Source organism: Cavia porcellus, unplaced genomic scaffold, assembly GCF_034190915.1.
Source record: "Cavia porcellus strain 051 isolate PalLab524CR breed Dunkin Hartley unplaced genomic scaffold, mCavPor4.1 scaffold_14, whole genome shotgun sequence".
In the NCBI taxonomy this organism is placed as follows: domain Eukaryota; kingdom Metazoa; phylum Chordata; class Mammalia; order Rodentia; family Caviidae; genus Cavia; species Cavia porcellus.
In genome coordinates this window covers 20,722,220-20,740,619 of record NW_026947497.1, presented here as the reverse complement: position 1 = coordinate 20,740,619, position 18,400 = coordinate 20,722,220, and the positions used below count along the sequence as shown (strand labels likewise).

The 18,400-nt window shown below is 35.1% G+C and overlaps 1 protein-coding gene across 5 annotated transcripts in view; it reads right to left on the bottom strand.

The window, feature by feature from the left end:
• Afg2a (AFG2 AAA ATPase homolog A) overlaps positions 1–18,400 on the bottom strand; it is a 316,612-nt gene that overhangs the window by 37,066 nt on the left and 261,146 nt on the right. For 4 of the 5 annotated variants that reach the window (XM_063260739.1, XM_003477089.5, XM_063260740.1 and 1 more), the window contains one exon: positions 16,548–16,712. In XM_063260739.1, coding sequence (XP_063116809.1) covers positions 16,548–16,712 — 165 coding nt within the window. Of the gene's footprint in view, positions 1–16,547; positions 16,713–18,400 lie in introns of those variants that run through there. The other variant, XM_063260741.1, reaches the window with a different exon arrangement.

Below are 18,400 nucleotides of genomic sequence, written 5' to 3'. Positions count from 1 at the left end.
TTTAAGTAAGGTTTCAGAATGGAGCAGAGATTAATGACAGGTTACTGAGTTTAATCAGAAGTTTCATGAATTTATTTAACAATGTTCACACATTTCTGTGGGCTGCTCCATGGGTTCAACATGTCTATCCCTAACAAATCAGAACCCAACATGCTGAGCTATCTACATGTAGAACCATGCCAATATTTTCTATCTTTTGACCTAGATCTGAATTTCTAAGGTACCTAAGGGGACATTATTAATATATACTTTTCTAAATGCTTATCACTTAAAAGTAACATCTGGCATAGAATAGCCATGAACATTAAAATGTCAGTCTCTATACCCCCAACACAGAGTCACAGTAAAGTTATTAATTTGATAATGTTTCTTAAAATTGATGACATTAGCATCAAGGATATAAAGTAGTACTTAAAATGTTGCTGGAAGACAAATGAGACAATGCTTACAAAGCTTAAAATCAGAATAGTGGTTGTAAGGTTATTATGTGTTAATACTTTTCAGTTGTTTGTATTATTTTTTTAATTCACTCCTGCATGATGAAATACTTTTTCACTCATCTTTTTCTACTATGCTATCAAGTGACAACAGCAATCCAATGTGTAACTCACACTGTAATACTGTGTATAAAATCTAGTAAGTCCTAAGTTCTGAATATTCTGGATTCTAAAATATATTTAATGTCACACTTAAAAATACATAGTTTACATATTTGTATAAAATTTTGGCGAGCCCAATGGAGAACAGAGCTGGCGTGGAGGCCTGCACTAACCCACAATGAGTGCTCAGAATTTGACCCTACCACAGGAGAGGGGTGACTGACTGGATGACGTATTAGTATTTGGCAGGATGGGCCTAAACAAGGAATGGCAGTGACTTCAGTTGGTTGCTCCTTGCTCAGAGCAGATTGGTAGGATCTGTTTGGGCTGGGTCACATTCCTGGCCTGGACCCAATAGTCAGGGATGAAATTGTCCCTGAAGTTGTCCCAACCAGTTAAATCTGTGTGGCACGCACTAATGTGGTGAACGCCTCTGCTGGTTGACTGGCTCGGTGGGGAGGGGCCAGGCTACACTGCCCCTGCTTGCACCTCAGTGACCAACAGCAAACTGAAGAGGGCAGAAATCTCTAACCAGCATGCTTCAGAAGAACCATAACCAATAAGAAAAGGGGCTTGGGGGCTGGGGATTTAGCTCAGTGGCATCAGTCATGAGTTCGATCCCCGGTACCAATAAAAAGGAAAAAGACAAAAAAAAAAAAAAAAAGAAAGAAAAGGGGCTTGGACCTCCACCATACACCTGTATGGAAAAAACCAGAAACATTACAAGAGAAAGAAATAAAAAAAAGCCTCCAGCTCCCAACCAACCCAGGGAATATTGGCCCAAGAGAGGTAAAAACAGAAGAGATTGACATGGCATCAGCTGACATAAAGAAATATTTTCGTGACATTATAGACAAACTCAAAACTGAAATATTAATACAAGTAAAGCAAGACATGATGATTAATAAAAGAAATGCTAAGCCCCTCTCAAGAAGACACAGATGGAAGAATGGAGGAATACAAAAAGGAGAGAAACGTTTGATGAAGAATATAAAAAAAAAAAAACTAGAATTCATAAATCAGATTAAAAAAGATTGCCAGGAAATTAAAAACTCCACTGAAAGCTGGCAAAATTGCCTGAAAGAAACTATAGACAGATTAACAAAACTTGAAAATAGGTTTGCAATGTGTGATCGCAAAAGGAAAGATCTCTTAAAATAACAAAGAAACAGGCAGTAACAATACAAAGGCTAGAAGACAACAAGAAGATCTATAACTTAAGAATAAAAAATGTGAGTGAAGAAGCAGGGGTAAACACAAAGGAAATACAAAGGCTATTCACAGAAATAATTAAGGAAAACTTTCCAAGCATAGGAAAAGGAAATGATATTCAGATGTATAAGGCATACAGAACTCCAGCCATCTACTACCAAAACAGAGCTACACTCAAACATATAATAATCAAGACCCCAGAAATTCATCCCAAGAACAGAATATTAAAAGCCATCAGAGAAAAGAAACAGATCACCTATGAGGAAAAACTCATCAAAATCATGACAGACTTCTCAACACAAACCATCAAATCAGCAAGAGCTTGGAGCAAAGTATTCCAAGCCCTGAAAGAAAATAACCTTTAACCCAGATTGATGTAACCTGAAAAACTGTCTCTCAAAATTAATGGAGAAACAAGATGCTTACATGACAAAGAGGAACTGGGGGAGTTTGTGACCACCAATCCAACCCTACAAAAAGTACTGAAGCACATTCTAGAGAGAGAGAAAAATAAATACCAGGGTTTCAAGAACAATGGCAGAGAGGTCTCAATGAATGGGGCCGACAGTGTAATGAAAAGGAAAAGTAGATAACCTATGGCAGAAAAATAACATAGCAGAGATGAAGCAGAGAAGGTTGGCTATAATCTCTAACATACATGGCCTTGATACACTAACAAAGGGAAGCATAGCCAGAGTAGATTAGGAAATAGGGTCCTTCGAGATGCTCTGTATGGGAAATAAAATCAACCTGAAAGAGGGTTTATGGATTGAAAGTCAAAGATGAGAAAATAATCCTCTATGTGACAGGGAACCAAAGTGAAATAGGGGTAACTCATCCAGCAGCTGCAGATAGGTTGGAAAGACATGACACTTTTGTGCAGTTGGAGAACTACTCAGCTATAAAGAGGGAAAACCTTGAGGCTTTTGTAGGTAAAAGGGATACAACTTAAGATGAAGCCCAGGGGTGAAAAGGTTCAGAACCACTTAGGTAAATAGTGGGTTGCACTGCTAACCTAAAAACTAAAGGAATTAGTGGGACTGAAAACGTACAATGCACTCTGTGAAAGTGAAAGGGGAGGAAGTGTCTAAAAAAAGAAGGCAGAAGATATTGTTAATAGTGTATCAGGATATTCTCACTGCTCTGATTAGTTTGATTATATTCTGGTCCGTTTGTCTACTTGTACTAGATTTGAGGGCACAGACAGCTATCCCAAAAATAGCAGGATATATTATGGTAACCATCCTTAATTTCCTATTAACTTAATCTGAAGTACTATATAATTTACACTGTCTTATTATGACTGATCCTATTTGAATCTGGTTAGATCACTGTTTTGTATTGACTGATTTTATTCAAATCTGTTATGATAGTATCAAGTCTAAGAGTATAGGCAACTACTCTGAAGATGACAAGATTCACTAGGATACCCACTTTGGTTTGACTCTTACCTGCTTTTGAAGTCTTACAATGTCTCTCTGTTTTGTTTTTATAAATATTGTTATGTACTGCTATGTTCAATTGTACTATGCCTGATGATATAGACAATTCTATTGAAGATATCTACCACTGTAGATCACCTTGTATTGTGGTTTTATATGACTTTTTGTCTCATATTTTTCTAGGAATTTGTTTTGTTTTGTCTTTCTTTGTTTTGTTTTTCTCTCTAATACAAAAAGGATAGGTATACGTGTAGAGACTCATGCATGCATAGAACTTCTAAACAGTTTATAAGAACTGATTATATAATGCATGATGAAATGAACAGCTACTTTGAAGAAAAAGAGACACTACAGTACCCAGTGCTGATTCTGTAGCCTCATGTGAAATCCAGCAATACTGTTAGTCCTTGTTCAGGGTGATTTTAGTCTGTTTTATTTAATTTCAGCATACATGAAGGTATAGACAGCTATTTTGAAGGGCATGACAGACACTATGACAGCCATTGTTGCCTTGCTTACTGTCTGGTCTTGAAGACCTAAAATGCCTTCATCATCCTGTTTGGATCAGTTTTATACTATGTTGTTTTGAATGAATTCACTGTATGTGAAGATATGGATAACTATTTGAAAGAAAACAAGAGACAATATGCTAGTGAAGATCTCTGATTGTCTTACTTTGAAATCTGTGCCTCTTAATATTGCTTTCTTATGTTCTGTTTTGTTGTGTTTAATTTTACCCTCTTTAAAAAATAAAATTAAAAAAAATTGACCTCAGTGTGGACCCAGGATGAAATAATTCTTTGTGAATTCTCGTTTTCCTTTTGTCATTCATCCAGATGAATGTTGGGCTGAAGCAGAGAATGTGGCCATCAAACAGAACACAGATGAAGAGTTTCAATCAGAATAGAAAGATCTATGGCACCAGAGTAAAGTCAACATTTGGGTAAGCAAATTAGAGGGTCAAAGCCTTATGGGAATTAAGGGCTTCAGTCTTAAAATACTGCAGTGAAGAAGCACACACTCTTAGCACTTTGCAGTAACAGATCTCAAGTGAAAAAAGAACTTACAGAAATAGACAATATAAGGTAACAGCATACATATAGCTGACATTTCAGAGTGAATCACAGTATTTCACATAGCCAAGATGAAGCAATGATCAACCATCAAAAACTACTAAAAAAAGTATGTCCAAAAAAGTGGTAGCTTTATTATACTGTCACAGTCATATATTAATATCTTTCTTGTTACCATTGAGGGCTAAATTAATAAACTCATTTAAAAGTTGCCCAAATTAGCTGTTCTATGTAAATGTTTATTCATTAGTCAAGATTCTGAAAACCAACCCCATTTACTGACTTCTGTCATAAATAAGGTTTTAAAGAAAAGGCTCAACATTAAACCAAAATGTACAAGAAGTTATGGACTATCTAGAGGTGGTATCTAACACAGGCTGGAGGTAACCGGAGACAGATTTTAGCTGGGTTAGTATCTACCTTAAGAAAGATGACTCAAAAGAAATAGCTGCATAATGCTATAGCTGTACCACAAAATCCTTAAATATCTCTATATTCCTCACACAAAAATAATTTATGTGTGTGGATGAGATTGCGGTAATATACCTCTTAAAATATCACATAAGAGACAACCATGGCTGTGAGTTGATGAGAGTGCTGCAAACAATGAATAATGCTTTAAAGACGAGATCTTACACAGAAAAGAAATCAGATCAACCTTCAATCTTTAATGTCTATGTAAATGAAGATTTCTAAGACAGAAAGTAAAGTTAGAAAGATTCTTCAGAAGTAAGGAAAACAAAACTGAAGAAGTCAGTCTTCTACATTAGAGCAAGTCAATGCTAAATATTTAAGATAGTCAGGGTTAGAAGGGTTGTTAGGTTGTTACAAATCTGTCGTAAGTGTACAGAAATAGAAACTTAGCATCCCAAGGTGGTCCTAATTTTCATTAATGCATAAATCAACAAACAACCCACTAAATATAATTGCTAAGTGAACTTTCATTTTAATTAAAAAATACTAACAGCGTAGTTCTAGCTAGAAATAAATGAAGAAAAATGGGGAAACAAAAAAACAATCAGCCAATAGAAACCAGCAGTTTATAGCTATATTTCTATGTAATCAGGATGCCATTTAATACCTGCTTCAAGTTTTTAAATCTACTTTTTTCCTCATGGAGGCAAGTAAAAATCAAACTCTACTGATATTATGCTTTAAGGTCTTTCAATGTGGGTAGAATTAGGAAAAAATGTGTTTTGTTGCTTTATTATCTATTAGGATATATCCTATTAGGTATGTTTGGAACAGATATGCTGTAAACAATTTGTCTTGGCATTAGTTTTAATATTATAGGTAATGGTACAATGTAAGAGTCATACAGTAAATACCAATCTTCGTAATTCTAAAGACACAAATGATCCCAGGAATAATTCCATTCAAGAAATATAAAGAGGTTAGAAAGTTCCTAAGGCTATAGAACTACTTATCAGCAGGGCTCAAAGAATCATGAATAGGGGATAAGACAAGGTTATTGAATCTAACATTTTAAACATGCATATATTTCCCTCTCTAAAGTACTTCTTCATTTAAAACATCCCTCCCAGCATGAATCATCCGCTAATAAAGATATCCTGTGTTTCAAAACATGACTATATAAAACTGAGATTGTGTGATGTGTGATCTACATATAAAATATCACATGTGCCCAAGTTAAAACTGCTCCAATTGAGTAGGGAGTTCCAGTTCCTAAGAACTTGCTTTTTCTATTCATGCAGGCAGAAGTATGTGAATCAAAAATTAGAAGGATAACATTTGAGAGGGTGGGAGAGGAAAGGTGTGTATGTTTACTTGATAGGTATCAGTTTTTTGAGGGAATAATTCTCTCTTGACACTATAAATTATGAGTTATAAAAGCATTATGAGCTAATATAGTAATTTTTATCTATAAGCATTAAAAATTTGAATCTAAACATCTTTTGCTACAGAAAATATAGGTTCACTAAATATAATTCACTGAAATTATAAATTTCTGCTTTGTAGAAGACACTGGGTAATAAAAAAAGCAACCCGCAGGCTGGAACAAAACCTTTAGAAAACATATCCAATTTAAGGATGATTGGCTTATTCTCCCTCATAGTTTCAGAGGGTTCTGCGTGTGGTCAGCTGGGTGCCAAGACAAAAATGGCGTAAGGACTTAGGGTAGAAAAAGTGCTCAATTCATGGTATCTAGGAAGCAAAGTGAGCAGGAAGAGTCAGAGAGCGAGAGACTCCAAAGGCAAGCTCTTAGAATAACTCACTTTCTCCAATTAGGTCCCACCTTCCAGTAGTAACTCAATTATAAACTCATCTAAGTCGAGGGCTCCCACGATCCAACAGTCTTACAACAGCCCCATGGATAAATGGATGAGACTTTAGGGAGAATTTTAGATATAAGCCACAACAATTCTGATAAAGGGTTAGAATGCAAAATACACAATTCTTAAAACTCAATTATAAGGAAACTAATAATGCAGTTAAAAAACAGGAAAAAATTTGAGTAGGTAATTCATCAAAGAAGACATACAACAAATGGAAAAAAGCATATAAAATGCTCCATATTTTGTCATTAGGGAACTGTAAATTAATAATGATATCATAACATGGATAGTGAAAGTCTGTAACACAGACAATAAAATATGCTGGCAAAAATACACAATAACATGTACTCTCACTTCAATCTCTGCTGATGGGAATGCAAAATAGTAACAGCCACTTTTGCAGTTTGGAATATCCACTCTTTTTCCTTCCTTCCCTCCCTCCCTCCTATTCCTTTTTTCTTTCTTATCCTTTTTCTTTTGCAGTGCTGTGTATCAAACTCAGGGCTAGTGCACACTTGGTGGGTTAGCAGCTTTTCATGCCTTGATAAAATGCTTGACCTAAACAATTTAAAGGAGTAAAGGCTTATTTTGATTCTTGGTCTCAAGAGTTTTCACCTACAACTGGACTGTTCCATTACTATGGGCCCGAATGTCATGGTGGATTCAAAGCTGCACACTTCATGGCATTGAGAAAATAGAAAGGGTGAGGGCCGAATAGGAAGAAGACAGGCAATACACAGTACCCGAGGCCATGCCCCATGCCCCATACCCTGCAACTGTCCCCAGTGCTTGTTTCCCTCACCTCACAATAGTGCCACCAAATTACTGCTCATCAGTGGATTGATTCACTCAAGTTAGAGCCCTCATGATGCCATCATTCTTAAAAGCTCATCAACAACTAAGCCTCTTCCTCCTCCATTTTACTGGTTTTGTTTTTGCTCCCTCAGTTCCTTTAAAGACAGTTTTTCACTATACAGTATAGACTGGCCTTGAACTCCTTATGTAGACTAGCCTGGCCTCAATGTCACAATCCCTTAGTCTCCAGATCCTGGGATCACAGATGTGCGGAACCACACCTTTATTTAGCACACGAGTTTTGGGTGGACATGTCAAATCATAATCATAATACTTTGTAAGTGCTGTAACCCCAGCATGGCAGTTTCTTATAAAAATCAATCATATCCTTAATATATATTCTAGCAATCATATTCCTTAGTATTTGCCTTTAAGGTGTGAAAATTTAAGTCTATAAAAATAGTAGCACAAATGTTTATAGCAGTTTAATTCATAATTTCCAAAACTTGGAAGCAACCAACATGTCCTTCAATAGGTGATTGTATATCCAGAAAGTGTAATATTATTCAACAATAAAAAGAGCTATAAAATGACAAATGACTTAGAAGATACTTTCCTTTTCTTTTTGGTACCAGGGATCAAACTCATGACTTCACACTTGCCAGGCAGGCACTGTGCTGCTGAGCTAAGCCCCCAGCTCCAGAAGATCCTTAAGTCTTGCTAAGTGAAAGAAGAGACTAATGATAATGACATGACATTCTAGAAAAGGTAAAACTATGGAGACAGTAAAAAAGAGTACTAATTGCTAGGGATTTGGGCAGAGAAAGAAAGGGATGAAGAGGTAGAGTTTAGTGAACTTTCAGGACAGTAGAGCTGTTCTGTATGATACAGTTGTGGTGGATACATGTTGTTATTCATTTATCAACACCCACATAATGTACAACACAAAAATGAACCTAATTGTAAACTTCAGTTAATAATAGCATTATATGATAAGAATCATGCTGGTTGAACAATTATAACAAATGTAACATACTACAAGAAAAATGAAAAATGGAAATCTGGGGAGTGAGATAAATGTATTATGGAACGCTCTTTTACTCCCATTTATTTTTCTGTAAACCTATAACCACTCCAAATGTCTCTGCCTACATAAAATTAAAATACCATGTGAAATATGGTAACTGTATTTACTAAAGGCCTATTTTTTGTGGTAAGGTAAATGAGCATTCCTAGTTTTTCTAGTGAGACAAATTTTTGCAGAAAAGACTCTCCAAATGTATATACATAGCTATACATATATCTCTATGTATCTTTCTAATAAAATATATCACTAAAAAAAGAAAAGGAATTTTAGCAGTTTGATAATGGAAAATAATACATAGCAAATTTTTTAGACAAATGACTAGAAAAATATGACCTTAAGTATGCATATCCCAGACTGGGGAGAGGTAAGCAAATATGCTTAGTTTTCATCTGAAATCTCTTATTTGATAACTTCTGTATATAACACACTTCCACATTTTTCATTAAAAAGATCTATTAAAGAAAAATTTATAAAGAGCAGCAATTGGTTAAATTTACTCTTTAGCTCAGTTGTCTTTTTGGTACTTACGTGGCAAACTCCTATTTTTTTACATTTCCAACTATGAATTTCCTCTTTAAAAAAATTTTTTTTTTTCTTTTGTCTTTTTCATTTTTATCGGTACCGGGGATCGAACTCACGACCGCCTGCTTGCAAGGCAGGTGCTTATGCCGCTGAGCTAAAATCCCCAGCCCCTAAAAAATTTTTTTAAAAGACAAGGTCTCATTATGTCATTTAGGCTGGCTTTAAACTTGCTTATGTAACCTTGAACTCACAGTGACCCTCCTGGTTCAGCCTCCCAAGTGCTGGGATTATAGGTGTATGCCACCATGCCTGGCTTCCTCTCAAATTTTCACCTTCATACAAATATCCTATGAGCAGTAAAAGCCTATTATCAAAGTCTTACTGCTTAACATGGAGATGCTTACTATCCAGGTGAAGAGTCCTAAGCTCTTCCCTATTATTCTTTAGGCCCTAACCTAAGACACTCCTGAGGAACCAGAGGGCTTAAAGAGACAGTTTAAACTTTCCTCTAAAATAAGGATTTCTCAATTTAAAATCACCTACTACAGAATTTTCTATAGCTAACCTTTAACTTCTACCCTAATTACCCTGATGCTAAAAAGGTTCACTAAAATACAACCAGTGTTAAAATGACAGTAAAACAGTGTTTAAAAGGATTATGGAATTTTATAGCAGCCATGTGAAAATGTAATTGCTTACAACAGAAAAAAAACTGAAGTCCTTTCTGCAAATAGTACATTGTTTTATTGGTTTATTGAATGGATTTTATGTAAAAATTTTTGATGTAAGAAGAATCCAAGGAACTCTGAGACACAAGAGTATCTCAAAAGTCATGAGAAGAGAAACATAAAGAAGAAGAAAAGCTATAGGAAGCACATCAGAAGATTTTTCGGGTTCTATTCACTTTTTATAGATCCTGAAAATACTCCAGCTAGATTAATTTGGGGGAGGGTATCCACCCACATAATGCAGATAATTCTGAGTATGATCCTGAATTGATTTAATCATTTTCATACTGAATGACTGATTGGGACAGTAAATAAATAAATTTATAAAGAAGGTCTGAAGCATGCTAGCGATGGGGAAGGGGACTTACAAGGTGGACTGTGAAAAGGCTATTTTTAAAAATATAAAAACAAACTTTGTCTAATCTAATCATGTACAGAGATGGTTGGCTCTGTGTCTAGATAAAAACTTGCCCCTTTTTCTTTCTAATAACCCTTAACAGAGTATGTTCAGGATCTAAATCTCAGTACTTTTAGGTTGAGGATGTTACATATTTTAGGGGGTTACCCTGAAATAAACATAGAAGCACTTTCTAGAAAAAAAAATACATTCTAAATTCTCAAAAGGGAAGTGCAAAGATACTGCTGGTAAACTAGGAACTGCTTATAATTATCTGATTCCCATGGACAATTCAGGATGCAATTAATGACAGAAGCCATTTATTAGTTATCAGAAGAAAAATCCAAAATTTAAGGTGACCTGAGCTACACGGACACACGGGAGAACTGACTCTCTTAGCCTGGGCTGCCAAAACAAAATGCAATCATCCCTCAGTATCCTTAGGGAATGAGGTCTGGGATGTGTGGGTATACCAACATCGAGGATTCTCATGGCCAGTATATTAAATGGTATAGCATTAGCATATGATTTACACATACCCTTTTGTATAACTTGTTTACAGATTACTTTTGGTATCTAGTATGATGTACATGATTGTTGCACTGTATTGTTTGGAAAAAATGACAACAAATAGAAGTCAATACATATTTAGTACAGACATAATCATTGAAGGTTTAGTAGCCATATGGTACATAAAAAGAATGTAAGGCTACCAAAGCTCCAATGAGACTCAGAGTCTAAGAAATGGTAAAGGCTACAACAGGGTATCCCTATATATCACTTTATTTGTATGAACTTGGTATAATGCTTGGTCCATGGGAAACCTGTTTGCTTTTTTGAATTTATGACAGTTAAGGCGAATACTGTGAAGCTGAATGGTCTGGGAACTGCCCAGGGGACTAGTAAAATACATTTCTGGGTATACCTGGGTGGTTTAGTGAAGGCATGACCTTGAGGTCTAGATCTACTCCCTTATTCCTCTCTCCCTGGCTTCTCAGCCAACATGACCTAAGCAGCTTTGCTTTACCATGACCTTTTACCAGAAGTTTCTGCCTTAGAGCTGGCCAATCATGGACTGAAATCTCTGGAACAGTGAGCCAAACAAACCAGTTCTTCCTGAATTTTGTGAGTGTTAAGTACTTTGTCTAGCAATGGGAAAGGTGACGAATATAGAATTTTTTGGGAGGGGATGATATATTTTCAACCAGAAGATAGAAAGACTGACAATACCACAGACTGTGTGGCTTAAGCCTTAGTAGAGGTTGGACTTCTAGAATCAAGGTCCCAGCATAGTTTCTAGATTACTATACAAACTGTAAAGAAACATTAGCCTTACACATTTGAAAAGTAACAAATTGTATATTTTAAACAAGCAAAAACTAATTTAGGGATTTCAAGAGGCAAAAATAAATGAAATATCTGAGCTTTGGCTTAGTTCTAAATCTTTTGTTAAATCACTGCTCCCATAGTTAGGGTATTGAAATATAATAATACACATAAAAGGACAAAATTAGAAAGTGCCATTTAAATCAATGCTAAAGCCAACATTTTTGGTTAGTAAAATTACTTAAAACCAACATCTAAATCTATTATTTATCCAATATGAATGTTTACTAAGTGTGAGGTATCAGTTGCTTTGCTGGACTCCCAAGAAGTACAAGGCTTAGTCTTGGCCCTAGAGAATCTTTGGAGGAATATAATAGCTGCTCACATTAAAATAACTACAAGAAAAGTATTTTAAGAGCTAAACAAGTAAAAACAGAAAGTAAAGTAAAGGGTTTAACGGCAAAAATCAGTAATTTTAGAAGGTTAAGGAAAATTACTTTGAAATTCAGAGATTACATATTGAACTTTAGAATAAAAAAACTCCACAAAGAGTATAGAGATAGCAAGGATTCTGTTAAATGATAGGTGGTGTGGTTTACTTTGGAGACAGGGGAACTACTACTAGCTACTTTTTTAACAGTAATATAGAGCTTGAGATCATGGCAAAGGGTGTCCTGTCCCTGATGTGCTATCTTATATCTCTGATGCATTATTAAGATAGCTGGTCAAGATCCACATTAAATCCTCATCAGAATCTCATACACTAATCCTGAATTCTTAGTTTGGGGATCACTGTTACAAGAGGTGCCATGTAGAAAGAGTATGGACATTCCAAATAGTTAGAATTGGTCTTCCTGTTTTCACTGTATGGGAGAAAAGAAGAAGTCAGAAAGAATGTTAACCAATAAGACAAAAAAGTAGTTTAAAGCTCCCCTTTTATTAACTATAATACAGTAGTCCAACTATCATGAATATAACTTTTCTTGAATTAATAAGGCACACAAGAAAGTGGTTTTTAAAATGTCAAGCTGGTATAGAGGTCTTTGAGCTTTTACTAGACCCTTGAGAGTATAGAAAACAGAAGAGAACTCAAGGCAAGACAGATCATTTAATATTAAGAGAGAAATGCACTATACATGAAATTAAATCTTTAAAAAACACTGAAATATACTTTAACAAACTGTATTAAATAGATTTTCTAAAACTAAAACACAAGATTACATAAAAAAACTCCCAATATTAAGCACATCTTTTAAAGAGAAAAAATAGACGCCAACAGTTATTTATCTTTCAGATAAGTTATCTGCTTGTTGAAGCAACACAAAGTATTCTATCACCTCTCTTTTGGAAGCTGCTTCCTAGTAACTATATTCTCATTGCAGCTGGGGATAAACTTCCTCTCTGGACCCTCTAACAGTTTTAAAAATTGCTTCACTTCTTCATAATAGGAAGGGGAAAGGCAGTGGCTCAGAGAGCAAATAAGGATCTACCTCAAATATCGAGCTTTTGTGGGCTTTTATAGAACAATGATGATTGGGAAAAGCAAACTGCCAGGTAAAATGAAAATGTTTTCAATGCAACCTTTCCTTAATCCCCCAGTCACCAAAAGTACCAGAATCATCTGGTCATTATAACTTTTAATTAAAAATAAAAGGAATGCTTATGATACTTAAAACATTTGGCTTCTCAAAAACAATATGAGTGCTAGGAATTTCTTCATCTTTGGCTTATATCATCATTTACTGTCCATATAGCTAGTAGTATATGTTAAGTAAAATTAACTTTACATAGCTTTGAATATAAAATATTACTTCTGACAATTACTTGAGGAGCTCCTCTTAAAAACGAGAAGTCAGAAAACAGTGCAAGAGCTCAACAGGGAGGCAGATAGTTTGGGGCCTGGGTTATTTATGTGTTCCTAGTATGTCCTCAAAAAGCATGACATAAGATATGACATGGTTTTGGACCAGAGTATTTATGTGTTCCTGCTGTGTCATCAAAAAGCATGACATTAATGCTTAGGTGAGAATGCAAATCATCTGCATGTGCCTGGAATTTAGAGACACGGTACACAGTACTCCCTCCCCTACCCTTTGCACTCAGCTGCATCCCCAGCCTTTTTTATTTTGTACTTTCAGACTGGGTCTTACAAAACTGCTAATTTGCCCAGGTTGAGCTTGAACTTGTCAACTTTTTGCCATGGCCTTCCAGAGTTCTGAGATTACAGGCATGGGCTAACATGTCTTGCTACATTAGCTCCGCTTCCTTCCCTTCCCTTCCCTTCCCTCCCCTCCCCTTCCCTCCCTTTTCTTTCAATTAGCACATGTTTACAGTACATAATGTTTATTTTCCTTGTGTGGAGCCGGTACCTGTATATAATACAACTCAATTCCTTTTTTCAATCCCTTCCTTTAGCCTTCCTCCTTTATCCTTCCATCTCTTGGTCCTCTTTCCCATTTGAGAAAAGTCTATCTCCCGACTTCATATTATCTGTGTTTTATTTTGCACTTTATTTATAATTGGAGTTTCTCCTAGAAGAGAAACCATGCATGCTACTTTCTTGAAAGTGGAAGTTTGTGGAATCTGTGAATTTAGAAAAAGCAGACTCAATTTACAGGTTTATTGTATCTTTAAGACTCAGGAATGTTTGGAGTTTCTTGGGCATAATATCATAACTGTGATTAACTTCGATTTGTGTCCTGAAGCTACAGTTTTCTTAATGTACAATTTTAAAACTATGCTTTTCCTTATCTTCTTTGCACCTATCTTTATTTCTTCTATCCAACACCTCATGCTGGATGGAGGATATGGCCTTAGCGTGAAGGGGAAATAAATCAGTTAACAAAGTACTGAGGCTATACAAGTTAAGTAACTGAGATTCTGGCATTTAATTCACTTTCCTTTTAAAAAAATCAACACTAATTTTTGACTTTCAAACACTGAATACGATTCTCTGAAAACAGAAAGACAAAAAGATATGAAGTTAATTTTTTATATAAAGCTGCTCTCTTATAAATTTCCTATTCATCATTTTCAAATGTAAAATACTGATAATGGTTTTCTTTTGTGAACTGCCCAAAACTTTAGACCCTCTTTCCTCCAAAAGAAAAAACTTGAAATAAAAAAAGCTATCTCTTCCAAACCCACAGAACTACTAAGGTGTAGCACTGAGACAAAATTTCTAAGAAACTGTAGTAAGATTCTAATGATATATGGGATCACCATACAATCTCTATCTGGGCTGATTATCATGAAACACAAAATTTTCGCTACTTTTCCTAAGACTAGTTTTAGGAGATCTAATATAAAAGTTAATGCATAAATGTGCTTATATTTTAGATTGAATATCCATGTGGTTACCTACGAACTAGCAAGCTAGTACAATAATTGTTGGCACCAAAATAATTTATTCTTTTCAGCAAGACCACACTTCAATGTTACTGCTATGAGTTACTTCCAGGTGAAAAAGGCCCATTTATACTTTGTTAACTGTTCTACTTCACTCCAGTGAAAGATTTATAGTTTCTTCTCCTTGCTGTTTTCCATAAATTGCCATGTTACATCATGATGCCAGTCTTTAGATTCACACAAAAAACTTAATTTTAGAAACACTTGAGTGATTAATTAACAGTAAGTATACTGTGTGTTCGTTTTACCTTCATGGATGGTCATGCCGAAGAGATGCTTAGAGCCATTATTTTTTCAGTCAGAACTTAAAACTGTGCTCCAATTGCTTCTCAAGCTATTTTCTAAATGGGCTTTTTGCTCCCAGTAGAATTTAGGAAAAATAAAAGAAGAAAATAAAATACCCATAGCTCTTAAAGACAAAACAATGAATAGATAGACAGATTTATTTTGGATGTTACTAGCTTGACTACATGATATACTAAAGCAATTCTACCTGCAAATTTATCTACAGGATTCTCCAAGTACCACTTGGAGTATGTTAACCCTTTTGATTCTTTTTTTTTTTTTTTGTCTTTTTCCTTTTTATCCGTACCAGGGTACCGCTGAGCTAAATCCCCAGCCAACCCTTTTGATTCTTACAGAAGATGAATGACAATAGCAAGTAATAGCTTGTGGAGTCCTGGTTGCTTATCTAAGTCAGAATAAACAGGATTTATAATTTATTAGTTAAAAACAATTTTCCAGTGTAAATTCAAATCAATGATGAATAATAATGGTATTTCTGTGTTGAGGTATACAGTATGTCATTTTCTTAAGAAATGCATGTAGGGAAATTGCACAATTACTTAAGGAGCTTTATTTTGTAAATAAAAATAGCTTAAGCACAGATTTGATAAGGACAGAAAAAAATGGGTATTTCTTATAGAAGTCTTACAAATCTTGTTGACTGTCTATCATCATAGTTCAGTTCAGGTGGTAGCTTTTACTTTCTTTTATTTACTGAGAAAATCTGTGATAGATAGGCAGATTGATATAATTATCCAACATAATAAAAGATAATAATCATCTAATTTCTTTACCAAGGCCTTTATATGTATGTTATCATAATTTCACTTCTCTGATCTCTGAGAAAACAGGAGGGTAGGTTATACTGTCATTTTCCTTTGACACATAAAAAACAGTTCAGATAGGACATTGTGGTATATGCCTGTAATCCCAGCCCTTGGAAGGCTGAGGCAGGAGGATCACCATGAGTTTGAGGCCAGCCTGGGGGCACAAAGTGAGTTCAAGGCCAGCATGAACTGTATAGTGAGATCTTGTCTCAGAAATTAAAAATAAAAATATGCTACTTCTCTGAAGACTAAGTTTTGAGATGCAGTAGAAGAAAGGTAAAAACCAACTAAGATACAAAAGAGGCCAACTAAGGTACAATTCAACTTACTAATTTTCTGTATTAAAATTTCTTTATATACAGTTATTTGACACATTCTATTTTGCAATGAGTTTCTTTCACTTAATGACCCACGTCACTGCTTCCTTTCTAGTAGGTTTCACTTCCTGGTGCTGAGGATTAAACTCAGGGCCTTGCACATGCTAAGCATGCATTCAAACATAGAGCTGTATCCTCAGCCTCTAAGGTGCTCTAAGGAGAATTACCTTACCTCTGCTCCTGAATACGTATGGGTTTGGAGGATGAGTTCATCTAGGTTGACTTCATTGCTGATTGGCATAGAGTTAAACTGCAGGTTAAATATTTCCCTTCTTGTTGCTGCATCTGGTAAAGGGACGTATATAATTCTATCTATTCTTCCAGGCCGCATCAAAGCCTACAAAGAGTAAATACAGGAAAGAAACAATGAATACAAGAGCAGAAGTTGATAAAAAATGAGAGAAAAATAATAAAGCCAAAGTGAATTTTCTGGAAAGATTAGGCAAAACTGGTTAAACTCTAGCTAGATGGGACACCGACTAACACTAACATCAGAAATAAAAGATTTATTACTACAGATTGTGAGAGGATAACAAAAGATTAAAATCAATTTCATGACAATAAATTTAGCAACTTCTATACAAGAAGTTCCTTGAAAATACAATCATTTCTTCCAAATTTACCTATAAATTTAATGTAATTGCAATCTGAATGCCACAAGAACTTTTAGCATACCTACACTAATTTTGATTTTTAAAGCACACAGTGAGGAAAGTATTGTATGATATGATGCTGCTACAACTAGACATCCATATGCAAAAAATAAACACTGACTATTACCCGGGTCTTTATAAAAAACAATTGTCTTCAAAACATGCTTTTAAGAATATCAAAAGGCAAGCCACAGATTGGGATAAAATATTTATGATGTGCACATCTGACAATTCATGTCTAAAACATGTAAAGAACCCTCATAACTCAATTTAAACCCCACAAATAGTAAGCCAGCAAAAAATTTGGTTATCTCCAGAAAGGAAGCCATATGATTAGCAAACAAGTACATAAGATGCTCACCATGATGCCCCATTGGATTAAAACAAATATAAACCATGGTGAGATACCATAAAATTCCCATAAGAATGACTAAAACTGAAAACAGTGGTAATGCCAAAAATTAACTTGGACAGAACCAATTAGACCTGATATACACAGTTAATGGAAACAAAACAGTTCAACCACTTGGAAAACTATTTGGCAGTTTGTTAGAAAGTTAAACATATATCAGCTATAATAATCCAACTACTCCATTCCTATGTGTTACTTAGGATTACTCAACAGGAACAAAACCATATAACCATATATATGGATATTCATAGCTGCCTTATTTATAGTAGACTAAAAGTGTAAGCAACTCATATGTCAACTAATTTATGAGTGCTCATGTAAAACATGTGTAATACTACAACAAAAGGAACACATTACTTAAAATAATTTGCATGAATCTCAAAAACATGCTGTTATGGCTTCTGTCTAGATGTATCCTCAAAGCCTCATGCTTTTTCAGAGGTAGCTAGATCCAGAGTGTGATGCTAGCACTAATTTATCATGCAACAGTAGCCTCAAGGGTACTAGCATTAAAGGTGTGAGTACTATACCTTTAGTAGTCTGGATAAACTGAAAGGTACAGAAAGAGCTGTGCCTGTATCTTTCTGCTATCTTCTGTCCACCTTGAACTATTTCTTCTCTGCTGTGCCTGATTGTGTGTCATCCTGCCTTGAGCCAGCCGATATATGGGCTGAAACATCTACAAACTGTGAGCAACATAAATCTTTCCTCCTTTAACGCTAGTGTCAGGTATTTTGTCTCAGCAGTGAGAAAAGTAAGACAGATGACAAAATTGAAAGCTTATATAATTTTTAATATGCAGAAATATGTTGAGCCTGTATTAATGGATATGAAAAATCTTCAGGAAAGGGTTATGATAAAATTCCACCCCAAATTCTAGTCCTGGAACACTTCAAAAGCTAATAAACCATTTTTATTTTGGAAAATGCTGTTTTAGAATTTATAAAGCACTTGCCACAT